The sequence below is a fragment of the Hippopotamus amphibius genome, chromosome 2 (genome assembly GCF_030028045.1).
Source record: "Hippopotamus amphibius kiboko isolate mHipAmp2 chromosome 2, mHipAmp2.hap2, whole genome shotgun sequence".
NCBI lineage: Eukaryota > Metazoa > Chordata > Mammalia > Artiodactyla > Hippopotamidae > Hippopotamus > Hippopotamus amphibius.
The window spans coordinates 100,784,220-100,811,381 of NC_080187.1; the positions used below are offsets into that span (position 1 = coordinate 100,784,220).

The 27,162-nt window shown below is 45.4% G+C and overlaps 1 protein-coding gene across 2 annotated transcripts in view; it reads right to left on the reverse strand.

Moving 5' to 3' along the window:
* DMRT1 (doublesex and mab-3 related transcription factor 1) overlaps nt 1–26,692 on the reverse strand; it is a 91,932-nt gene extending 65,240 nt beyond the window's left edge. Inside the window, exons 1-2 of one of the 2 annotated variants that reach the window (XM_057723882.1) lie at nt 26,240–26,692; nt 22,823–23,006 (exon numbers count right to left, since the gene is read on the reverse strand). In XM_057723882.1, the coding sequence (XP_057579865.1) occupies nt 22,823–23,006; nt 26,240–26,596 (541 nt within the window). In that variant the 5' untranslated portion in view covers nt 26,597–26,692. The remainder of the gene's footprint in view (nt 1–22,822; nt 23,007–26,239) is intronic. The other variant, XM_057723881.1, reaches the window with a different exon arrangement.
* Nucleotides 26,693–27,162: the final 470 nt, after the last annotated feature.

Genomic DNA, 27,162 nt, shown 5'->3' on the forward strand with positions numbered 1-27,162 from the left:
CCTCAAGCAGCTTCCTCTCTGTGTTGCACAAGGGAGAACTGAAGGGATCAGAGAAGGTTTTCATAGTAGAAGACATTTTTAAACAAAGGAGGAGAGAAGAAAGGAGAGAGAAAGGAATTCCAAGCAAAGAAAGGGGACACGGCACCAAAAAAGTTCCTGGGATGTCAGGGCAGCTTGCAGAGCTGAGCTGGTCCCTGGGAGCAGCTGACGGCATCGAGGCAGCCCCCACCTCACACATGTGGGCACCTGCCCGTTTTCCTGGTCACGGTTTCTGCTCCCCATTCCCTGCCACCTCCCCTGTGGGTGCCGCAGGGTTCCCTGACACCCCAGGGAAGGGCTGGCCCTACATGGGAGTCCGATATGGAGGAAACGCCCTGTGTCTCTAACTTCAGAAAATGTCTCATGTCCAAGAAAGAGGTTTGCTCTCTGTAGGCCAGTTCAGAATTTCCTGCCATTGGCAAGATGCCGGAGACGTTCGGAGGCTCTGTCCACACCACCTGGTACACCGCATGCAGGAGGGGCCCAAGCTCCTGCTGGGAGTGGATGAGGGAAGGAGAGAGGATGCCTGATGAATTTCCTCTCCCCTTAATGCTCTATTCTCAGAGGTCTTAAAGGGAATCCCTTCTCCAATCCTTTTAATATTTCTCACACTGAGAAAATTTTAAATTAGGAGCATTTTGATAGACTCTGTCCATATATTTGGGTCTCCACAGAAAAGGTCTGCTCTATTCACTGTGCTGTACAGCAGAAAGTAACATGACATTGTAAATCAACTATACTCCAATAAAAACCTAAAAAAACAAAAACAAAAACAAAAAGGTCTGCTCTGAACTATATTCCAACAACTTAAAATGTAGGGGCTTCATTTATCAGGGTCTTTTTCTTGGCAGGAAGGGTGCTGAACAGAGGGGTGTCAGCTTTTAAGTTTTCTCAAGGCCTGCCCCCTTTAGATTTGGGATTTAGATTCAGTTTCTATAATTTTCTTTTAAAAATGAGACTGTAGATGTCTGTCTTTGCTTCTGCAGGTCCCCAACAGTGATCTGAAGGAAAGGACTAGACCCTTCAGTAAACGCAAAGAGACAAAAAGACAAATTATGTCTTGTATTATTTCACATGGCTTTTGTTCAACCCAAGATTACACCCAGGTCAATTTAATATCCCTGGTTTTCAGTCGGGTATTTGTCTTATAAAATGTTTCAAGTCATCAAGAACAGTACCTTAACCGACTACTGAGAAGGACAGGGCCCCCCAGGAATAGAATCTGCCCCTAAACCAGCAGATCTAACCCTGGGCTGCACGGTATGGGGTGGAGGGTAAAATCCCTCAGGACCAGGCCACACCCCAGACCCTTTACACGAGCGCCTCTGGCTGGGACCCAGGCACCAAAACTCTTCAGAGCCGCCAGGGTGACTCCAGCATCAGCAGGGTGACAACTGCTTTAAACCCATCAGAGTTTGGTATTTTAGGGCCAGGAGGAGTTCTGAAAATGTGATTGAGGCCCCCTGCCCACACCTCCTTTTTAAGGTTCCATGAGGTCAGAAGTATTTCCACAATAGCTAAAGCTGTTACTGGCCTTCTTCACTGTGTTGACAGTTGCACCAATGATGCAGAAGCAATGGTGGGGAAAACCCTGGTTTCTTAGCAGGAATCAAGACAGTCCCACCAAACCATACTGCGAGTCACTGTACTCCTCACTGCGATGAAGTAAAATATTTTTAAATTTTTATGTCAATTTTGCTCAAGACGCCCTTGATGACACAGGAAAAAAACTGATTAGATTTCTACCTTTGAGTGCATCTTCTTAACAGTGTGTGACTAAGTGGGATAGACTCCCAAAGCGCTTCTGCTGCTCTGTGATGATGCTTCCCTCGGAGAAGGCACTTGTGCAGATGTTTGCATAAAGAGCCACACTCACCGCTTTCATTTTTTGATGGAACACCACTTACTTGAAAGAGTGACTGATGACAAACTACAGTTACTAAGACTTGGGTATTTGGCAGACATTTTCTTTAAAATGAAAAAAGTGAGCCTATCACTTCAAAGAAAACAACTGATAGTATTTATTGCAAAAACACTGAGCTTTTGAGTAAAAATCAGAATTTTGGAAAACTTAACGTCCACTATCATGTGCTTGATAGCGTCCCAAACTTAAAGACTGTTCTGACAAAATCAGCCGTGATATTAATGAGTGGGACTTTCTGATATTTTGTAATGAAACATGTCTACATTTGGAAGATCTGTGCAGTTCAGTGAACTAATTTCCAAATGACCAACGTATGACATTACAAAACAACACGTGGTTGACAGATGTATTTAAAGTGCAAGATGGATTCTGATTTAACGGAGTACAAAAAGCTGATTAGCATGGCTTCAGATCCACACTGGAATTAATCTTTAAGAAATGATCACTTGTCAAGTTTTGGACTAGCATCGAAGAACCATCACAGTCATCTCAAAAGGCTATTCAAATTCTTCTCTCCCTTTTCCAACTATTTATCTATGTGAAGCTGAACTGTCTTCATGTGTTTCAATCAAAACAACAGACTGAATGAAGTACATACGGGAACCCAGCTGTGTCTATTAATAAGCCAGACATATAAAAGATATTTGTAAAAATGTGAAACAATGCCACCCTCCTCGCTAATCTGTTTTGGAAAATAGTTATTCTCCATTAAAATATGTTACTTAAATTCACAAGTAATAGATTTATTATTTTAAAGGAATTAACAAACGTATTCTTCATTTCTCAGTTTTAGCTTCTAATTCAGTAAATATTGACAGATATATTCCACATAAACAAAAGCTCTTTGAGGTCGAGAATTTTTTGAGTGTAATAAGTTTGAGAACCGCCATATCACAGGCTCTTCTCTTTCCAGGAGGATGGATTTCTGAGCAACTGGAGTTAGTGTCTCATCCTGAGCTGGCGCCCTGAGCTGCTTAATTAGGAGCCAGCAGGAAAGGCCCAATTGGGCACCTCTCGCTTTATCCCGAAGTCGGGGATATTTCTTTCAGTGAAACAGGCATTCGCCACTACACAGTACAGCAGGCAGCAGAGCTGTGGGTTGAGAGCATCAACCCAGGTTCCCAGGTCAAATTCTTGATCAGATCTGGAATCTACAGCCCCGGGATCTTGGATCAGTTACTTAGGTCTCCGGCACCCCACAGTCTATATATAACATGGGGTTAATACTGCTACTTAAACCACAGAGGGCAAAAAAGGCTCTGACATGGTCAGTGCTCGATAAATGTTAGCCGCTGTTGTTACCACGATCAACACAGCGCGAGCATTCTCTACCATCAAGCAAGAGAGCCACCAAATAACCTGCCCCCAAAAGGTATCCTTGCTCCCAATGCTCATCTCTGGGGGACGGTGGGAGGGCTGGGCTGCACCTGGCAGGGCTTCCCGAGTGCAACTGAACTTGGAAAGGAGCAGAATCCTCCGCTCCTGGCCTCCTCTGAGGTCAGACAGTAGCCTTGAGTGCAGTCGGTGTGCTATCACTCCCCAAAGTCATAATCAGGAAATGTGGGAACAATCTGTGTCTCCCACAGAGCAAGCATGACAGGGCTATTTTAAACGCCCAACACAAACCTGGTACCAGCAAAGCAAAGCACCCCTTTGCTTGTGTACCTGCCCTGAGGCAGGAGCCATTCCTACTTCTGAGAGAAAACCAGCGGGTGGAGAAAAGCTGACCTTCCTTCCCTTCTGCAAATCCCTACCTCCCTGTGTATTCAATTCTGCTTTTGAGAAGTGTAGCTACTACAGTGCTTCCCTTAAGTAAGACAGGGATTTTATTTATTTGGGGGGACTGCTGCTGCTCCAGGGCTGAACTTTTAGCTCGCTATAAAGTTAATGTGCTATTCAATGTTCATTCCAGGCAAGACCATGGGGCTGTGTATTTCCTGCCACCCCCAGAAGGCCATTATTGTAATTACCATGCATAATTATTTCTCCCAGCTTGGTCTATGACCTCCAGGGCCACACAGTGTTACAGCTAACAGCTCCCTCTTACCAAACGTGTGAAGGAAGCTTTACTGACCTTTCGTACTTTGAATGGTACAGTTCAAAGCCGACATCAGAACGCTCTACAAGCAAACTTATCTCGAATCGGGAATATCTCAGATCTTCTCCACATGTAACTTTCCCACCTCCCTGGAGTTTTCCTTCCCCTCAAATAACAAGAAAATAAAGCACAAGCAACTCTCCATTATGTGGGGGCTGATAACCCAAACTGGGAATTATCTGGAGCCCTGTATCCTCCCTCTTCTTGGATCTGGCTGTTTAATTGTATCATGCTTTTAAAAGACTGCTACTGGGAGAAGGTGGAGATGGTGAGGGAAGAGAGAGAGTGTGAAACTTACAATTTTAAATTCAAATATATATGCTTCCACTTTTAGTGTTTTTTTTGACTGAGAGGAGGGAGGAACTATGTTCCTTTGAGGATTCCAGGTGCATTTAAAACATTAATTCTAGAACCGACATTTGGTGACACAGCCTGAAGCGTCCCCTTACATTTACTTCACTTTTCAACATCAGCAGGGCAAAAAGAGAGGGGCCAGGCACTGCTAGCTATACCCACAGATGCTGAAATGCTTAACCACCTGCTGGCATTTCTGTCTTCTGCACTGCACCACTCAGTGTGAGGCTGTGAGGGGGTACCTCTAAGCTGTTATCACGTCCACACACAAAAAGCTGGGACTGAAACTACCCCATTTTTGTGTGATCACTAACTACCACTGCACCTGAGACAGCCTACCAGAATCTCCTCGATGGGTAACACTCTTCACATGTACCATCCTGACTGCCCTTCTACCTTTCCTGCCTTTTGAATAAAGCTCCTCTGAAATGAAAAGAAGTAGATTCCAAAATTCAACACTTGTCCAATTTTCAACCATCATTTTTACCAAAGCCACCAGGTAGGGGGAACCACAGAGAACTGAATCTAACAGTTTTCACCAAATTCAACAACAGGAAAGGCCTCCGAAATAACGTTCTCCCTTGTTTCAATACCTGCAGACATTCAAGTGGTGAGTCTAATAAGGATGTGCGTGATGTGCGTGCGATGGGCAGCAGGGCCCTATCTGAGACCTCACACTTCACCAAACTGTGACATTAAGGGAAAAGGACACTGCTTAGACGTGGCCAATGAACATCTTAGGTTAAAAGACATCTGTTGCTATGGATAAGCAGTCAACACTGATGCTGTCCTGGAGAAGAATATACATGACTACTAACTACTCACATGCTGGCTTGGAGGGGCATCAAATACCAAGGTCAAGACAGTTCTCAGACTCCAAAGACAGAGACCAGGCTGCTCAGGGAGATGACATTTCCACTGGCAGATGTCAGGCAGGGCAGGGGCTGAGCGTTGTGACTTGGTCCAAGGACAGTGGGACCGGGCCAAAGCCCCTAACGTGTGGCTCTTCTGACTCATCCCTGAAGCAGCTCACTCCAACCCTGGGTCCTGGTTTAGCTCTGCAACTGTGACCTCATTGCCAGCTGCTACCAACACAACCATGTTGTGCTGTCCTCAAAGTGTGTACGTAAGTCACTACATACCAGGTGAGGTGATTGCCTCCAAGCGTTGCTATCTCTTCACAGCTAACTGCTCCACCAAACACGTCACTAACCACAGGAACAGGAGGGCACAGCAAAAAATGTCACACTTGGTGACGATTCCTGCCTCCCACTGTAGGGGCCTGAACCTGAATTCCCAGCCTCTGTGCAACAGAGGCCTAGGCACGAGAAGAAAGTGCTGCCAATCAGGTCTCCCAAGTGAGACTTCAACTGTGACAATGCCCTCTTTTTGGGAGGCTAGAGCCAGAGACCTGTGGCTTTTGATAGTGGCAGAAGCAACAGCTGCAAGGCCCTAAAGGCTCTGACAACTTGGAATATGTACATGTATATGTAGACACACACACATATACATACATACACGAAGATGTATCTGTATCTACATATCAGTCAACATCCTAACCGCAAAGAGAGGCCAATCTTAACTGAAAGAAATGATTATCAAAGCCAAATCTGGGCCTGTCAACCAAAATAATACCACAGTGACTAAGAAACAGCGTGACAGGAGCTACATCAGAGGCCAACTTCTTACAACTACAATCACACGTGTATCATGTACATCTTTATTTGGGCTCACCCAGTGGCCTGTGTTGTGCAGGTTTTGTCCATCTGGGTCTCTGGAAACCTAACATGCCCTCAGAAACGCCATTTCACAGAAAGGTCACCAGTATTAAGAACCGTTTGGCAATTCTCCAAGTAAACACAGACCCCAGGAACTTCTCTGCGTGGGTACAGCCGGCGGCGTGGCGGGAGGACTACATCAACTCTAAAACATGGGGCCTGTATCTGCAGCAAAGGAGCCGGCCAACTCTGTGGGCAGCACCGGGTATCATCTGTGGCTGCATCCATCACCAGCCTCACCCGTGCTTCTCAAGGTTTACTCCATCACAGAAACAATACTGGACTGACAAGTCAGAGAATAAAGATTTTTTTAAAATCAACAATGAAGCAAGAGTAATTATCTGAACACCACCAACAAAAAGGCACTCCCACGAGCACACAAGTTTTCAGATGAAGCTGCCTGCTGCCACTCCACACGCCCAGAAAGCAAACAACATGAGCAGACCTGGAGACTCACCTGGGGGTCTCTTCCGTCCCCAGCCCGGAAGTGGCAGTGAAGGTAACCTTCTGAGCAGAGACTATAGTGCTGTGTCGAAAAGGCTTTCAGAGCTGAAGAGCTGAGCTTACAGAAAAGGTAACTGCGGATGCTGTTACAGGAAGGACTCACCAAAAAGGCAACCACGGAGGAGATGACAGAGCTGTTCTTTCACACATGTTAAGCAGTCACAACCATTTGTCCTAGGAGCCCAACTTGTGAGGGAAAGCTCTCAAAAACTCAATAGATTGATTGACTGAGTCACTCATTCATTCATTCATTCATTCATTCTATATTAACTGGGTGCCCAACTGTTTAAGTCCAAGGTAGGAAGGGTCATTTTTTCATGACATTACCATACACAGGTGCCTTCAGGTTCCGCTGAGTCTGAAAGTAGGAAGCCCACCAACTCCTCAGAATGTTATAGGACTTTATTTATTGCAAGCCAAAATATAGACAGACTGCATACTTGCATTAATAGCTAAAGTCAAACAAATATGTAGACGAGGGGAAAACACAATTAAATGGTGCAACAGGAAATATGACACCCTAAGAAAAACTAAAAAATAATAAGCAACAGATTATTAAATTCTCAGGGACTGAAAACACCAAAATAGGGAGGAGAAACAAAGTCACTGAAGATTAAATATGGAGAGTTTTAAGCCAATTATAAAAGATCAAAGAGAACAAGAGAGGGGAGGAGTAGCCTTACAAGTAACCGAGATAGGAGACCTTGGGAGAAATATGACCAGGGTAAAATCATTACAGTTTACAGTGAAAGTAATCTAGGGATGACTCCAGAGAGAAATTCACTAGAGACCACTGCTGGGAGAACAGCATGGGGACAGAGAGCAAAAAGCTCTTTATTTTCAAAAGGCACACAACTCCGGAGGGAAGGTACTTTCTATGGAGAGCAAGGACTAGGACTGGCAAGGTGAAAAGTGCAAATGAAAAACGCTAGTGGCTTGAGCCACATTTTGGAGTCCACCTCTACCTAGGGACCTCAGTGTGGTCCCCATTCCACGGCACCATGGGGGAGAGGCAACAGTTGTGGAATTAGTAGAAGAGTATCTCTCAAACTCACTTCATACTTTCTGCTTCACCCACCAAAAAAATCTGATACCGCCCGCTTTGAGTAAGGTCAACTTCCTCAAAAGCCTCAACCATTACTAACTACCCTAGATTTTAACCAAGAGAAGCAGAGCCAAGAAAATAACTGTGAGTGCAAGTGATGCCAACTTTGAACTGTAATATCTCATTTATGACACAATATCTGCATAAACAAGTATCTGCAGTTTACATATATTCTCAGTGGCTACCAATAATAACTCTATGAGCCTGAGACCTGGGAAGAGGAGCTGGCTGTGGCTTAGAAAGGTGCCCAGCACACAGAGGAACGTGGTAGGTTCTGAAGTCTGAGTAAACCCAGGTCTTCTGAGTCCAGGTCTGCTGTCTTCTTGCAATGACAGGAAACACCCAGGCACCTAGCTCTTCACCTTGATTCTGAATAGTTAATTTTGTGTTTGTTTTTAGTAATCATCAATACATCAGATGCTATAAAATATGAGTCAGAAAGCCAAGGGAAGTACACAATACCATCAAGGAATCCCTGCTACAACTAGCATTTAAGATCAAGGGTAATGCCTGACTTATCAAAATTGCTTTCTTATGAGAGATTCTACAGATCACTGTACCTGTGAGGCTGGTTAAAGCCTAAGGTATAACTGAAACTACAGAATGAGAAAATATAGTAAATTAATAACATAGCACTTACTGATACTGAGAAAATATATCTCAAGGAAAGGGAAAAAAGAGCAGCTCTGGACATCAGCTATTTTACTTACCTCTGTATGTGGACACAAACTGCTCACCTAGTTTAGTAACCTGACTTCCTAGTGGGTCCCAAATTACTATCATGACCAGAGTAACAGAGCCCAATACAAGGCATGAGCATGAGCGACGAGTCACAGACTCGGGCTGCAATCCCAACTCCACCACTTAAAACACACGTGATCTTGAGCACGCGATTGAACCTGTTTCCTTATAAGTGGAAAAAATAGTTCCTATTTTGCAGAGTTGTTGTAGAGATTAAATAGGAATATAAATAACAAAGCAGCTGAGACAACACCTGGCATGAGGCAGACACTCAGTAAATGAGAGCTAGCAGTACTGTAAATGTTATTACCTCCTCTGAAGACTTAATGCCAAAGCGCTGGGAATTAAACAAACTACACACACAGAAGGCAGAGGATAAAGCACTGCCTGCTCTCCCCCTTCACACACAGGAATCAGAAAACATGATTCACAATCGTGCCTGGATCCTCAGTTTGAGAAACACCCCTTATTCCTGCCAGGCTGGCTCCTGGCAACACAAACTAACGTGAGAATTACATTTCTTTGCTTAATCACCCTTACTATGCCCTGTTTCTTCAGTTCTACCCAATTCTCCCCTGCTCCTAGAGGCGAGCTTTTGTTCCCTGTCAAACTCCTCTCCACTGCTGTAAATAATCTCTCTCCCTCTTGGTATATTACCTTTCAAATATTTATAGACTGTTATTCTCCTTCTCTCCAAGCCATACATCATTTTTGTTGCCCTTCCCCTGGATTCTCTCTAGTTTATCTACATCTTTTAGAGAAAAACAAACCCCAGGTGCTTCTTGATGAAAACAGCAGACCCAAAGCTAACAGCCCTGAGCCAATAAGGCTCCTTACTCAAAAGCCACCAAAAAATTCTTTGATGTGCTTCTTCCTCCTTTTCCCCTGCAACTCAGGATTCCATCTCTCAGATAAAAACGTGGGAGAGAGCAATAAGGGAGGTGAGCACCACCCTCACCCAGTGGATCCCAGGGCTCCACGAGGCAGCAGCCCCTGGCGTGGGCTGCCGTGGGACAGCCGCAGACACGTTCGCACTTGCTAATGAGGAACTCTGCACCGTGCACGGCGCTCCTGCTTGTTAGTTCCTTCCCATCCACTGCATCCGACGTGAAAGTATTAGAATCATGTCCTTGTGACTCCCCTCCCCTCCACCACCAGGCCTGGCTGATGCGCCTGCTTCTTCATCTGACGCACAGGGCCCAAGGGCTCTAAAGCGTGTGCCTTCTGTCCAAACTGGGAGGGGTGGCAAGATACGGCTGGTGCTTTACCTGTTCTGCTGAAGGTAACTTCCTCATCTTGGAGTCCTGGGTATCTGTGTGGTGACCCAACACTCCCTACTCCCTTTAGAAAGGGTAAGAGATGGCTAACCCTAAAGACACGTGTCACTACAATTACTAAAACAAAAAGAAAAGCTGGGGAAAGCTTACTCAGACTCTGAAGTATGAGCATTAAGATGCATCTCTGAGACTCCTGGCTGCTGGAGTGTGGGCTGGGGTGGAGGGAACTGTGATGGGCTCTGTACTCCCCCGCAAGACACAATTCTTATGTCAGGTCATGTAGCTTGATTTTTGAGAAAAAAAAGAAAAGAAATTAAAAAACCCAGTTAATGTCTACAGAGCTGATCATATCCAGACTCATTCCTCTGTTCCTCATGTTAGTATCTGAAACTAGAGTTTGATGGCATGTTTCTGTACTTCGTCATAGTTTACAAAGAATTTTCACATTAAAATCTTCGTTGAGCACCACACGGATTCTGCGAGATAAACTGGACAGGCATTATTATTTTATCCATTTCGCAAATGACGAAACAGACACTCAGAAAAATTAAATGAACTGCTCAACATCAGAGAGGTGATGAGTAACAGGCAGGTCTTTGGACTCTAGATCGTAGGTTCTTTCAATGACATGGAGGTTCCTCCCCAGGTATAGTTATCAGGATAAAAGCAAAGCTGTTTCCAGGTGTCTTCAATCTTCAAGACCATTGATCAAGCTTCTACTACCACATACCCTTCTCTCAGGGGGAAATCTGGCACTAATAGACTGGTTAATCTGTTAACTAATCTGGCATTAACCAGTAATAACTCATCCTGGACCCTTGGGGAAGCACAACCCCAAACGTGTTCAACATCAACCAAAGAAGCAGTAAAATCACTTTGAAAGAGTTGATGGGTAACGTGCATTCTAATTTCATGTAACACTGGTAAGGATAAGATTAGTCTCTAGTAATCAAAGTATCTGACTATAGAGTGTATCCCACTCCTCAGTCATGGTCCTGCTGGCTTATCATATACCAAACAGTAATACTGGAGCCTCTAGACCACAGCACCAGACATGAGTGTGAAATGGCTCAATCATCAGGGCCATTAGCTTAACCTGAGCTCTGCCCGTGGTTACACTGAATGAGGACAGAAGTTGGAAGAGTGTGAAGAACACGCCAGGTTCAGCTGCGTCACCAGGGGCCATGTCCACTTGGCTCTGGTCTGCTGATGGGAACCAGATGAGCCACAGAGCCAGTCCCCAGGCTCCTCAGCTCTGCAGCCTGTCCCCAGCCAGTCTCAGCTAGTGTCCTAGCCTGAAATACCAAATAGTGGGGGGAGATTGCAACTCATACCACAAAGGGCCAATCTCCATAGTAAATAAGGAACTCCTAGATAGGCGGAGGAGATTCAATAAAGAAATGGGCAAAGGACATACACAGATGGCTCACAGAAAATACACAAATGGTCCTTTAACATATGAAAAGATATCCAGTCTCACTAAGAAAAAGGGGATTATAAACTATATCAACTATATTTGTTTTCTATCTCTGTATGACAAACTGCCACATATCTAGCAGCTTAAAACAATGCAAATACATTATCTTACAGTTTTGTGGGCCCACAGTCTAACCCAGGCCTCTCCAGGCTAAATCAAGGTGTTAACAGGGTTGCGTTCCTTTCTGGAGGCTCCAAGGGAGGATCCACACCCCTGCTCAGTCAAGGTGCTGGCAGAATTCAGTTCCTTGTGGTTGTAGGACTGAGGTTCCATTTCCTCACTGGCTGTTGGCAGAGGGCTGTTTCAAGCTTCTAGAGAACTCCTGAATTCTTTGCCTTGGTGCCCCCTTCCTCCATCTTCAAAGCCAGCATCAGAAGTCCGTCATATGGACGTGGCTTTGAAACGCTCCTGCATCTTCTCTTGTGGCCTCTCCAGGGCAGCCTGGGGAGGTTCTCCACTTCCATGGATTCTGGCTATTAGAATGGGCCCACCTGGAATCCGGGATCACCTCCCCGCCTCCAGATCCTTGACTTCATCACATCTGCAAAGTCCCTTTTGCTGAGGAAGGTAACATCTTCACAGGCCCCAGGGACCAGGGTGTAGACCTCTTTGGGGGCCAGTGTTCTGCCGACCACACCCACGTGCAGCACTTCACCTTTCAGACTGGTAAAGCCCCCACGGCAACCGAGCACTGGCAATGCCGTGGCAGCCGCTCTCTGGAGGGAGTGCCATGGATGACGTCTACCAAAATTACACGTAAATTTGCCCTCAAAAGAGATCTCCTGTCCCACCATTTCTTTCCATCTAGCACCGAGCACACTGGCCTGCTTCCTGCTCTAAGCACTGTCTCACCTTGCTGCACCTCCTGCCTGGAGGGCTCTTCCCCAGACCCTCACCGCAATGTCTCCTTGTTACTTGGGACTAGCTCGGATTTAATCTCCTTAGAGAGGCCCTCTTTCCCTAACCACCCCGTCAACAGCCGCGACCCCTCCAGACACACGCATCCTATCACTCTGTCTCCAGTGCTCACCACTTTTCTGAAAGCATCTTGCCCACTCACTGGTGTGCTTGTTTATCCATGTCTCCCCTGCTGGATGTGCAAGATCCACGAGACTTAGTTGTTTTATGCACTGCTGTATACCCCATGCCTAGAAAAGGGTCTGACCCAATGCAGTCACACAAGAAATATTTGCTGAACAAATGAAAAATAAAATAGAAAAACAGTTGAAAGAAAGGGAGGGAGGAAATCTGGCCCAGACAGCAGACTCACCAGCAAAGATGAATTCAACTCAGTTCAGCAAATATTTATTAGCGTTTGATGAATCCAATCTGCTTCCCTGAATTAATGCATATACTGTATTTTAGATAAAACCCCCAACCTCAGGACCAGCATGAAAGGATGATGAGAAACTAGGGAGTAGTTCTGTAAGTGCTGAGATCAATACCAAGAGTCCGCTGTTCGTGTACACTGGCCTGAGCTGACCCTGGGTGGCTGAAGCAATACCCGAGAACTCTCAGGGCCAACAGACATCAGAAAATGTGCTATTACTAGAATACTGAATCGATATTCTCTTCTGACAACAAACCAGCTATTTATAGTCTACTTTAAGAGTTTCTTGTGCAGTTTTTCTGAAAAGCATGCTCAGTGGTATTGTACACGAAGACCAGATTAGTGATTGCGAAGTCGACGAACAGACATAAGGGACCAGAGGAAATGGGCTTGAAATGTAATTTGGTTCAGCCACAGGGATCAATATTTACATGAATTTTCTTAGGGGAGTCAAAAAGGTTGTCACATTGGATTTTTTTATAAGTTGAAAAGTAAGACACCTTGAGGCTGAGACGGAAATTCAGACCTGTGCTTACAGAGTTGCTTGTGAGCAGGCAAAAGGAACCCTGACAAGTCAAGAACCAGTGAGACGGCAGCCAGAGCCCCTCAGCCCGCTTCCTTGGCTTCATGGCACCACACGGAGCGCTGCTAGGTTCAGGGCCCGATCACCTGGCAGAGGGGGAGAATGCACAGGGTCCCGCGGCGGGCGGCAGCTGGCCTTCCCCTGGGCCCGCCTCCCAACTAACCTCAGCCCTTGGAGAAACTTCAGAGGCCTCATCACCCCAGAGGCACAGATTAGACAAGCGCATAGAACAGAGAGAAGTCGGCGATAAAGCAACAATTGTGGGCCTGGGAGAAGAAGGAAGAGAGGAAAGTACTGATGTTGACAAGATAAAAGGAACCATCTCATGTGAGTCTACAGGTGATTCCAAAGGCCAAGAAAGCCGGGCTAGCAAAAGAGGCTGTCCTCAGACAAAAGTCAGTGAGAGGGAGAGAACGGGGAGCTATCACTCAGCGGGTAGAGTACCCGCTTGGGAAGATGAAGCCAGGCCTGGAGATGGATGGTGCTGACGAACGCACAGCAATGTGAATGGACGTAACACCCTCAAAAACGGTTACAATGGACAATTTTATGTTATGTTCCTTTTGCCACAATAAAACCTTTAAAAAATAAGTTAGCTAGGGACTTCCTGATAGTCCAGTGGCTAAGACGTCACACTCTCAATGCGGGGGGCCCAGGTCAGGGAACTAGATCCCACACGCCACAATTGAGCGTTCGCACGCCACAACTAAGATCCTGCTGCCGCAACTAAGACCCAGTACAGCCAAATAAATATTTTTAAAAATTAAAAAAAAAATGTTAGCTAATAAAACGACAGATAGGACAGAAAGGTATCCACAGGATCCAAAGAGTGCTGTGTGGCCGAGGGGGTGGTCAATGGACAGGGTCTCTGAGCCAGGAGGTAACCAGGAACGCAAGGGTCAAGGACTCCAGGGGCACACTGTGGAGCAGGCAAGAGAAACTGGTGACACAGACGAGCTTTCTGACATTCCAGAAGTCTCCTACGGCAGTAAACGCAAGGCTGTACAGCACTACAGCGATACCTAGCATCACCACCTACAAAAGTTTTCCAGTGCTATGAATAGCTATGGTAGCAAACTGTAAGACAGTCTATGAACTACCCTCTTCCAACGGACAACATGAAGAACAGCTCTTCATTCTCATCCGCTCTCAGGCTTTCTCTTCTGCTCTCCATAGCAGCGATGGCAGTCTTCCATTTTTAAAAAGCCAAAGACAAAAATTATCCTTGCCAAGTTTCTAGGGCAACAGAATTCCCTCTCCCGTGTTCTGAGGAAATGCTTGTCTCGCAAGGTCCAAGAAGTTGCTTAAGCCCTTCAGACACAAAGCAATGTTTCTATCAGCCAATAGTAAAGACAATCCATCACCACATCCCTCTATGGTTTAATTCCTCAAACACTATTCCTTTCACTACAAAGTATACGTGATGAGGGAAAAGAATATATTTTTAAAAGACTGATAAACATATTTCTAGTGATAATAACATGCCAATCTAGAGAATCCTCCATGACCCAAACTTTTGATCATCAAAGAGACACTGACTGGGTTTTATATCTCTAGTGTTTGCCAGGATGAAGGCATCTTATCATTTGACTTTAAAAAATTTCACAGGATGACGGCATCTCACCTTTTAATTCTAAAAAATTTCAGTATGAATTTTCTGGGGTCCTCACACACTTCTGGTGGGAATGTAGTAAACTAGTGCAGCCTCAGGACTTCTCTGGGGGTGCAGTGGTTAAAAATCTACCTGCCAATACAGGGGACACAGGTTCAATCCCTGGTCCGGGAAGATCCCATATGCCGAGGAGCAACTAAGCCCATGTGCCACAACTACTGAGCCCACACGCCACAAGTACTGAGCCTGCACACCACAACTACTGAAGCCTGTGCACCTAGAGCCCATGCTCCACAATAAGGGAAGCCATTGCAATGAGAAGCCCATGCACCACAACGAAGAGTAGCCCCTGCTCACCGCCAACTAGAGAAAGCCCATGTGCAGCAACAAAGACCCAATGCAGCCAAATAAATAACCTTTAAAAAAAAATAGTGCAGCCTCTTTGGGAAACACTTTGACAGTTCCTCAAAAGGTTAAACATAGTGTTACCATATGACTCAGCAATTCCACTCTTTGATATATACCCAAGAGAATAAAACATATATCCACTAAAAACTGGCACAAAAACATCACAGAAGCATTACTCATAATAGCCAAAAAGCATAAGCAACCCAAAAGTTCATCATCTGATGAATTAAAAAACCAAAATATGATATATCCATAAAATGGAAAATTATTTAGTTTTAGAAAAGGAATAATAAATGCACGCTACAACAGGGGTAAACCTTGCAAACACCAGCCTAAGTGAGAGAGGTCCCCTATGACCCCAGTGTGGGAGCAGATGGAGAGTCACTACTAATGGGTACAGAGTGTCTTTTAGGAAGAGATGGAAATGTTCCACAATTAGTTTTCAGGGATGGTTGCACAGCTCTGTGAATTTACTAAAAAACACTGAACTGTACACTTTAAATAAAGTGTATAGTATATGAATTACACCTTAGGCTGTTAAACTACATTTGAGTTTTTAGCCATTTAAAAAATTCAGATATATTTAAAAATATCACAAAAAATGCAGACTGAACATCAATGATTTTACTCTGATATCTTTAGGTGGGTTCATGATCAGTAACATGGTGTCTTAAAACTCAACTTCAAATTTAACCATCCCTATTCATCTACTGAGCAAAGGTTTACTGCCCACATGCTACAAGGCCGGGTACTGTACTGTGCACATCAGTAACATGATGAATAACATGCAACCCTGCCCGTCAGATTACACTTGCACAAAGGAGCCAGAGATGTAAACCAGTCAAATGTTTGTCTTTTACTATGCTGTTATGAAACTAATTTGTTATTGTACAGCACAGGAAAATATAGCCATTATTTTGTAATAACTTTAAATGGAGTAAAAATATTAAATCACTATGTTGTACACCTGAAACTAGTAATACTGTAAGTCAACTATACTTCAGTTAAAAAAAAAAAAAAACCAATTTGTGACTTCAAAGCCCATACTTACCTTTTTTTGGAGGTTCTAGATGTTTTCCAAATTTCCTTCCTAGCCAAGGTAGACCAGTAGGCTACTTCCTCCATACTTTGTTGTTTTAACTTCTTTACAAAAATACTGTCTACAGAGAATTTCCATCAAGTCAACTAACTGCTATATCTGACATGTAAGCAGAGACTGCCCTTGGAATAAATAAAATTGAGATGCTATTTAATTTAAAAGACTAGGCTATCAAAATGATCAGCACCATTAATTTTAAGGGTTTTCTTTCATTTAAGACTCCAATTTTTGCTTCAGTTTAAGGAGATTTATTTTGTTAAACATCCTGGAAATTTCCTTGACTCTAAAAGTAAAATTGGGGAGTGATTTTATCTGAAGGCCTTTTTAAACCCAATCCCCACATCCTCTATTCTACTTGAAATTGAGAGTTCTATCTAAAATCAAATGGCGCTCATCTAAGTGGCCAGAATCCTCCAAATATCAACTCTCAAACTAATTTTGATAAAATGTTTTGATTTTTCATTTGAAGTGTTTCTTTCTGTACAACATGGAAAACTACAAAGGTAAAAATTAAAATATTTTAAATTTAAATAACGCCACAGAAGATCTTTAGGGCAGCAAAACTACTCTGTGTGATACTATAATGATGGACACACATCATCATTAATTTGTCCAAACTTACAGAACGTACAACACCAAGAGTAAACCCTAATGTAAGCTATGGACTCTGGGTGATTATGGTGTGTCAATGCAGGTCATCAACTATAACAAATGCACCTTTGGTGAGGGATGCTGATAATGGCGGAGGTGTCCACGTGTGGGGGCAGGGGATATATGGGAAATCTCTAAATTTTGTTGTAAATCTGTAACTTCTCTAATGAATAGTTTATTTTTTTTTATTTAAATAACTCAACACCTTCAACTGTTAGTTCATCAGTCACATTTCCTACTGGTAAAAGCTGCATGGGGACATTATTCCATTTCCAAACTACCACACTGCATACTTGTAAAGCATTTAAGCCCTTAGAAGGCACACAGGAAGCACACACACAGGCAGGTGTGTGTTCCCCACTGGCATGCGCTCGCTCTCTGTGCTGAAGTGGAATTACCGCTAAAGAAGAGACGTGAAGGAGGGGGTCCCGCCATTATCAGATGCAGACCTGGCTGACCCTTCCAGCAGGGAAAAGGTGAGTGAAAGCAGGCCACAGGCCAAGGCGCTGGGCGGTGGGGGAAGGCCTGAGACGGCAGGAGGTGGCTTGATGTGGGGGAGTGTGAATATGAGTGTGTGTGGAAGCCCAGGGTGCTCCAGAAGGGAGGGCCTCAGGAGATAACATTCAGGTCCTTACTTACAAAGGACACATATGCAGAACTGAATTCTCCACAATGCAGCCCTTCATCTGACAGCTCTGCACAGAAAAGGAGAGGCAGAGAACTACGTGGACCTTAGCTTACCCACTGGGTAAAATGGCATTCTACTGGCTGCACAAGAGGTTGAAGGAAAAGCAGAATATAAAATAAAATGAGGTACCTGAATTTCAAAGAGGAGGAATGCCTATGAGATTTAAGTCAGTTAATAACTTTCAAAATAAAAATATGTATGTATTGGAGGCTAAAATTTAAAAAGTAAAACCACAGAAATAATGCTGAAGTTGCTATTAATCATTGTCATTTATAACCAAAACCGCTCACCTCTTTTTCTGGGCGCCTCCAAAATGGCTGGGAAGAAACCACCTGCTAATTGATAGTGCACCTATTAGCATATCTGATCCTGCTAGTATGAGAGACAGCAATAAACACTGCATTTCTTCAAAACGTTGTCTCTCACAGTAATACCCACAATCGTAGATGAAAATAACGAAAATCTTTTACACCCATTGTTGGAGGAATTGTCAGGCAGTGTTTCGATCCATCTCAGCCAATCTTAGGCTAAGGATTATAGAGACTTTCTTCTAAGCTATGTTATCCTACACAGGGGGACCAGCTCTCCAACAGATGAAATAACAGCTTGGTAAATCCAATTTCCTTCACGGTGCCCTTAGAATTCAGCCAATAATCTCAGCAGAAATTCTCGGGCATTTCTCACTCTCACTTTTGGTACTTTTGGGAGCCAAAAGCAGAGAACTAAGAAGCCTCAAGGACATAAACATGTGCTGGACTTCACTAAGCTACCACCCTTGCAGACACTCAACATCAGGTACTTGAAAGAGAAGGTGAGCAGCTTGCCCGGGTGGGAGCCAGGTGGTTGGGCTGCACTGTTCCATGAAAACTGCTACAGCTTTCACCTCTCATGAAATAACTGCAGATCCTAGCCTTCCGCATCCATGTGACGGAATTCTAGGCCATCAAAAAATTCCATGGTTTCAAATGAAAAAGATAAAAACTACACACGAGTAGGAACAATACACTCCAATTATTTAGATATATAAATTACACACACAACACACACACACATACGAAAATGATAGACACAGAAGCTTGCACATGCAGCCTGTAATCCTGGGATGACAAACAGAAGACCTACAGGTTGGGGTTGGAACACATCCTTGAATATATTTTTGTACTCTATAAATGTCTACTTTTTACCTGCATAAAGTAAATGTTATTTTAAAGAATTCCTTATCTCTGGAAATCTAACATAAGCTACGTATTTGTTACCAGCACGCTATGCAAGAAGTTGGGCCCCATGTGCTGCATAAAACTTGAGGAACAGTTTCAGTCAATCCGTCTTGTCTCTGCTTTTCTCTCTCTTCCCCTCTCTTCTCCCTCCCCCACCCATTGTCTTTCTCCCTCTGCGTATTTCCGTCGTTTAATTCCACTGGCATTTTTGTTTTTCTCTTGCTCATGTCCCAGCCCAATCCAGAAGTTAATGATCCCAACTCAGGAGCTTTGGTGGGAGTCCTGTGAGTGGTGATGATGGCTGAGGCTCCTGTCCCAACAGAGATGAGCTGGCCCAGGGCCTATCTTCCTTGGGCAGGCAAAGCCATCCCGCCCATAGCTGAGCACAGGAGCACCACATGCTGCTGGCTTCCGCACTCCCCTCCTTTGGAGTGTTGGTTCAAGAATCCAAAATGACTCCAAGGTCTATCAGCTCCAGAAGCAAAGAAGGGAATCTGGTCACATCCTCCTTGACCCTGAACCTTCAATCATGCCCCTCTGCTGCTTCTATTTGTAACTTTCCCTATCACCACTCTGAAATGCCCTGTGAGGACTTCTTTGTCACTCTGAACTCCATCTAGCCTGAAATCCTTCTCTAAGGCTTTGCTATCTTAGGGTATGCGATCAAACTCTGACACCCCTTCCAGCAAGGTGCAATGCGTGATAGCAGGCTAGACCAAGTTCACCTGTGGGTCCCAACAAAACGCCCAGAATTAACAACGATCCATCAGGCCTATCCCTGTATTTCTCCCCGTGAAGACCAGTGGCTGCAGCCTTCCATGCTAGCCAAGAATGGCGCTGCCCATAACAGGGTTCCTATTTGCCCACCAGCCCTAAATCCCTTCTGAGGATTAAACCATGACCTCTAATCATAACTGTCCATTTTCCAAGGAAACACGGCAACGATTCCTATAGTCTCGCATCACAGGCAGGTGAAGAAATCCATGGGCTTTGGGACCAGAAAGACCTAGACTGAACCCCAGCTTAACTCAGCTTTATCCTGGGGCAGTTTCCTTACTGCTGGCTTCCTTATCTGTAAATAGGAATAATTCCTACTTCATAAGATGTTTGTGAACATCAAATGAGTTACTCCCCTCTTTACTCCTCTGGCACATCCCACATCGGTCCCTCCAGCTGAATCCACCAGGTCTGCCCTGACCTGGTATTATTCAGTAATTAACCTCAGACACAGCTTAAAATCCCAAAGTGCAAGAATCATATTTCTGACCCATATATTCCTTCCTTCTTAAGAAAAGGAAAGTTTGGAAATAGCTGTAAATATATATTATGAGCAACAAAGCTAAAAAAAGAAAATACTATTCCCTTTGTTAGATACAGAATCTGTAGCCCCAGTAACACACACAGGGACAGATACACAGCCACACTGACCTGCAGCAGAGATTACAAGTCTATCTCTCACCTGCCTTCCTTGGTGCCCCCTCACCTTCTTCTTTATAATGGTCAAGGCTCCTAGAATCTTCAAAAGTCTCAAAGACCTCACCCCTCATTTTTGAGGAGAGGAAACAATAGGACCAGAGAGCTTAAGTGACTTGGCTAAAGTTGCACAGCTAGTTAATCACAGCTAGGCAGCTGACAACTTTAGTCCAGTGGTTAAGCTCAGCAAAGTGAGTAACTCATGAAAAGCTTATTTAAGAGGAAGCACATTGCATTTCATGGAGGCTTAGAAGGTTTAAAAGATTCTGTGAATCTCAGCATATGTGTTTAATATGAAATATATGTCTTTATTTGCCAAAAGGATGTCACAGATCTTTCTTTGGTGGATTTCTTAGAGCCCCTGCATTCTAGACCAGTGCCATTAAATGGGACTTCATGAGAAATGGAAATGCACACTTTCCACTATGGCAGGCTTTAGCTATATATGTTCCTGCTGAGTATCTGAAATATGGCTAGTGCAGCTAAAGAATTAAATGTTTAAAAAATTTTTTAAATAAAGTTTATTTATTTATTGGCTGAGTTGGGTCTTCTTTGCTGCATGTGGACTTTAGTTGCGGTGAGTGGGGGCTACTCTTTGTTGTAGTTCACGGGCTTCTCATTGCGGTGACTTCTCTTGTTGCAAAGCATGGGCTCTAGGCACACGGGCTTCAGTAGCTGTGGCACATGGGCTCAACAGCTGTGGCTCGCAGGCTCTAGAGCGCAGGCTGAGTAGTTGTGGCGCTCGGGCTTGTTGCTCCGCAGTATGTGGGATCTTCCCGGACCAGGGATCGAACCCATGTCGCCTGCACTGGCAGGTAGATTCTTAACCACTGTGCCACCAGGGAAGCCTGAACGTTTAAAATTTTTATTTTTTACTGTTGTAAAATACACACAACATAAAATTTACCATCTTAACCATCTTTAAGTGCATAGTTCAGCGGTACTAACTACATTCATCACGTTGTGCAACCATCACCACCATCCATCTCCACTGCTCTTTTCATCTTGTAAAACTGAAACCCTATACTCATTAAACGACTCTCTATTCCCCACTCCCCCAGCCCCTGCCAACCACCATTCTACCTTCTGTCTCTATGCTTTGACTACTCTAAGTGTATGAGTGGAATCATATAGTATTTGCCTTTTCATGACTGGTTTATTTCACTTAGCATAATGTCCTCAAGGTTCATCCATGTTGTAGCATGTATCAAATTTCCTTCCTTTTCAAGGATAATTTTTTTTACCACATTTTGCTTATGATTCATCTGTCAGTGGACGCTTGAATTGCTTTCACATTTTAGCTATTATGAATAATACTGCTACGAACATGGATGTACAAATATCTCTTAAGACGTTTTCAATTCTTTTGGGTATGTACTCAGAAATGGAATTGCTCGATCATGTGGTAATTCTATTTTTAATTTTTGAGAAAGCAACATACTGTTTTCCACAGCAGCTGTACCATTTTACATTCCTACCAACCGTGCACAAAAGTTCCAATCCCTCCACATCCTCATCAATACTGTTAATTTACTGGGTTTTTGACAGTAAGTCATCCTAACTGGTGTGAGGTGGTATCTCACTGTAGTTTTGATTTGCATTTCCCTAATGACTAGTGATATCAAGCATCTTTCCTTGGGCTTTTGACCACTTGTATATCTTCTCTGGATGAATGTTTTAATTTTATTTCATTGTAATTAACTTAAATTTGAATAGTCAAATGTGGCTAGGGGCTTCCATACTAGACAGTGCAGCTCTACAATACCATGATTACTGAGGTAATTGGGAGACCCAGTGCAGTAAGCACAATGAGTTTTGGAGGCAGATGGATCAGTTCAGATACTTTCTAGTTCCGCAGAGGTAGCCAGTCACTTAAACTTTTAATACCTCAATTTTCACATGGTATAAAATAGGATTAATACCTCCTTTTTCTAAGAATGAAATGAAATGAATCAACATACATACGGCTCCTGGTACAAGCTTAGCACATGGGAGAGAATTTAAGCCAATGGGACATGCCTTGCCTCAATTCCAGTGTCCGCTGAAACTTGACACGTAGGATTTGGCTTTTTTAGACACTTTCCCCAAATGTATTGCAGTCCTTTCCAGAGAAATGGACTTTCAGTTCTAGGAAACAAGGATCTTTAGCTCCCACCAAGAGGACCCACAAATGGAAGGGGCTAACTGAGATGAAATCTAGACTCTCACTTCTCTGGCCATCTGTGATTCTGACTCTGTCCGGATTCAGCCTTAGCAAATAACCAACAGAAAAGTGAAGCCATTGAACTTCCGGCTCTAAAATTCAGGCTCACCTCCTTTGTGAGGCAGTCAAAAGCAGACCCTCATAGGGAAGATCTTTTAAGAAACCCTCTAAGCTCTGAATGTGCTCTGGGGCTCAGGACTGTCCTGAGACTCTGTTTTTGTGGCCACGCCCTCCTCCCCTCCATCCCAGCCACAGGGTTACCTGAAGCTGCAGTGGTGGGGGTGCTGGCCGGCGGGGGCTGCGAGGAGCTGCTGCTCTCCGTCATCAGGCATGGGTTGCTGCCGTTGTTCTCTCTCTTGACAAGCAGCTCGGCCGCGCTGGGCAGCGGGATGGGGTGGCTGATGCCCAGCTCCTCCTCCTGGGCCTGCTGCCGTCTCAGGGCCACCTGGAAGCACAGGGCAGTGGGTCCCCCTCCAGCACCCCAGGATCACTCGTGCAGCTTTGCCAAAACCACGGGAGCCCCACCCACCCCAGATTTCTCAGTTCATCAGCTGCAGGTGGGGCCTGAGAATCCCTCCTTTCTTTTTAAAGCTGATGTGCAGCCAAAGCTGAGAGACGGCCCACAGCAAGTGCTCAAAAAAATTTTCATTAAACAAATGAGTTTGTAGAGTAGCAGGAAAGGTTGGATGAGGAAAAGCTGTAGAGTCAGCAGAGAAATTCAACGTAAAGTATAGAAATCAGCACTGACAGATTAGGAAGGAAGGAGAATGGGATCACTCACTCCCTCCTTCCACAAATGTGTAAAAGGACGCTGAACTGGGAACAGCGACCAGCAAGATACAGTAAGATTAGATTAGATCCCAAGGTACTCACTGTTTAAAAGGAGAAACAGGAAGCAGGCAAACACACAACTGCAACTCAAGACAAAACATGGTAAACACCACAGGAGCAGGCACACACCAATCCTCCAGAAGAAACTCAGACAGAAACAGCTTTAAGTGTAAGGACAAGCTGGAGGTGGCACTGGAACAGGGCCTCGAAGAACACTATGGGTGGGGCTTGACAGGCAAGGATGAAGGAGCAGAATAACCCAGAATAAGGGAGCAGGTGGGCAGGGAAGGCAGGAGCTGCTCAGGAAACCCTGCAGAGCCCTGTTCTCTGGGGTGGAGGGAGCACTATAGAAGTAATGGGGGAAAGGGGGCTGGAATGTGGCTTTGAAATCCGGGGAGAGACAGGCTGGAGGTGGAAAGGGAGAGGACAGGTGTGATACTCCAGTGGGAGCGGCAAAGGACCCAGCATACCTAAGGCACTCCTCATGGTCCCTCTTCTTTAAAATAACATTGTTTAAGGTTGAAAAGAAAAGGTGTCAAGAAAATAAATTTTATTTTTGCTTACTACAAGTAACAAAAATGGACACTTTCTGTTGAAACTGACCAATGGTGATAATAAAATGAGAAAGGGAAGCACCTGTACCTCAGAGGCTCAAATACAAGCCAAGAGTTGAAATCAAAATGGTAAACCAGAAACACAAGTACAATTTACATACTGTCTTAGGAATACTGTAGTCCAAATTTAGAAAGATAATTGGGAAGTAATTTTACTTACAATAAGAGGAGTCTTCAACTTAAAAAAAATCCTTGAATAATCAATTAAGATTAAATAAGTTTAATTCTTGAATTTTCTATTATTAACCAAGAAGTTTAGAAACAGAATATTAAGGATTTCACCACAAATTCTTTAAAAGTATACCCACAAACTTGTGAAGTATGTCAATGCAAACTTATACCCTGGTTTACACAAATCCCACGCGGGCACAAAACATACAGGGTGTTATATAGTCCATAAACTTAAAACACTTTTACAAAGACCTCTCAAGGGTTCTTAGGAAATGTTATTTAAATGGGGAAGGTAGGGCAATTGATTTAAAACGCAGCTGTTTTAGAGTCATATCTAAGATCAATTTCAAACTATTTTAGAACGACTAAAAATGGCTGTTACGCATAACACACGCCTTCTGGTGTAGAAAATACTGAAGTTTCACACTATAAAAATAATCTTAAGTTGCCTTTGTTTTTAACATAGTAAACAGCCTTCTCCCAAGTTAGTACCCTTAGTAATACAGCTTATTCAAAATTAATGGCCCTACTTGGATAAATATCTTTATTATATTTTGAGGAAAATTTCCCTCCCAAGCATACTCTCTACACTATTAAAGCCAACAGCTAAACGCTCAGAAAATTCTTCTACCTACAAATACAATTTAAATGTCCATAAAATTTTTTTCAGTAAACTCACCGTGATGCATTTTAATGCTACCCTCAGTGTATTCTTTTCATCCACTACAGTTTAAGCTAAAAGTCTATAAGTAAAACAACCTATATTTCCCTGACTGCACTCAATTTGTGAAGCCAGATATATCTAGTTTAAAACATTTCAGAAATTGGACATATATAAAAACCATAATCTCTAAGCATTTATGCAGTCCTGTTCAAGGCTCTTACCTAAATCACTTTCAATGGAGGGTATTTACCCATTCCTAACCAAAAGCAGCACATCGTTAGGAAACATTCCTTCGGTATCTTTTCATTTTAAATAACCTGCTTTAAAAGGATGAAACAACTTTTGGCTAGAAAGAATGTCTATTACTATCTCCTAAAAATCTTTTTAGGATACCAACGCCGTTAAGTATTTCCGTTAAGTATTTCCGTTAAGATTCCAAATTACTGCCCGGTTTAGGACGCTTTAAAAAGCAAACATACTCCTTGAACGGCAGACAGAACCTCAAACTCTTGCATTTTCTCCTCTGCGTAGATTTCTTAAATTCTCAGGTGTGATGTAAAACACACTCAGAGTACTCTGTACGTGAGTAACTTCGGTCGAGACAGCAAGTTTTAAAACGCTAACAAAGCTTCCGCAGGGCTCAAAATGGCTGAGACGCCCCACCTGGAGGCACGGGGCGAACACGAAACGCGCGCCAAGAGCACAGCGAGGACCACGCCACGCCCGCGGCCGTTAGGCGACTTTTCCAGAAAGACGGCGCCTCCCGACGCGGTATCCGCACACGCAGCAGGGGGCCGGGCCCCCGCTTCGCCCTAACCGGCGGCGCGCGCGGGCACCCTCCGCACCCTCCCCAACCTGAGCGCACCTCCCCGCTCGGGGCGGAGCCAGGGAGCCCACCGAGCCCCGAGGGCGCAAACCTCCCCCTCCCCCGCCCCAACGTGGCTCAGAGAGCGAGGTCAGAGATCCCGGGGACCCCTGAATGGGCGAACCCCTAAACCCTCTGCTGGAGGCGGGGTCGGCGACCCCGGGGACCCTTCCCCCGCAGCGCGAACCCCGCAACTCTCAGCTCCGAAAGAGGAACCAGACCTGCTGGGGATCCTCGAGGGGGCAAACCCCACAACTCCTGCTGGATCCCTAGCCGCCGGAGCACAGTTAAACCCCGCACCTCCCCACTCCGCCTGCCGGATCCGAGAGGACTCCAGGCCCTCCGAGCGCGGCGTCCGCGCGTGGCTGGGCGTCCGCGCGTGGCTGGGAGCCCGCGCCCCGAGCGCGCCGCGGCCGTCGCCAAGCACCGCCGCCTTCCTCCCGAACCCGCGCCCCGCGTGGCGCCGGCCTGGCCCGAAGGGCTTTACCCCAAAAGGTCGGGCTGAACCCCGCTTCCCGGGCGCCCGCACTCACCTGCGCGGCCATCACGCGCTGTCTCTCTGCGATCAGGTTGCATTTCTTGCACTGGCAGTCCCGCCACATGCAGAAGCGTTTGTGGCCCTTGAGCGGCGACGCGTAGCCGTGGTTCCTGCACCGCGCGCACTTGGGCAGCCGCGGGGACTTCTTGCTCGCGGCGGCGCTCATGCCCGACGCCCCCGAGCCGGAGCCGGAGCCGCCGCCGCTGTCCCCGGCGCCCGCGCCGCCCGTGGTCGCGAGCAGCGCCCCGGCCGCTTTGCCGCAGCCCCCGGCCTTGCCCTGCGGTGGTGCCCCAGGGGCGTGTGGGGCCTCCGACGGTGTCGAGGGCTTGCTGTATGCGTCGTCGTTGGGCATGGTGCCCCAAGGAGAAGCGCAGGGACTCTCCGGGGAGCAGCCAGTCGACGGCAAGGCTCCCGAAGAGGAGGCTCAGGAGGCGTACGCGCTGCAGCCGGAGGTGCAACTGGAGTGGCGAGGTCGCGACTCGCAACGCCCAGAGTGGTGGGGGGTTGTGCCCTTTTTTTTTTTTTTCCTTTTGCGCGCGCGCGGCACGGAACTTTTGGATACTTTTCAGAACGTTCCCGGGATTGCCTGGGCGGGAGAGGGCGCGAGGGAGCGCGGCCACGCCCACCACCCCCCAATTCTAGGCACCGTGTTCCCGCTGCGAGCAAGCTTGCACGGGCTGCAAACACCGAGGGCATTGCTGCAGGGCTGCTGCAAGCGCACACCCGGAGTAGAGATGCTCGGCATTGTGTGATCCCTGTACTCTCAGAGGCGCGCAGGCCAGGCTGCCCGAGCCCGCTGCACGGAGGAAGCTGGGCTCCCCAGCTCAAGAAGGAAATTGTGCACCGTAGTGGTGCAGGCAGCTTGGAGGAGGTGCAGACCACCCTGTGGGATCCTCCAGCTCCCTTCCCCCCAAGTGA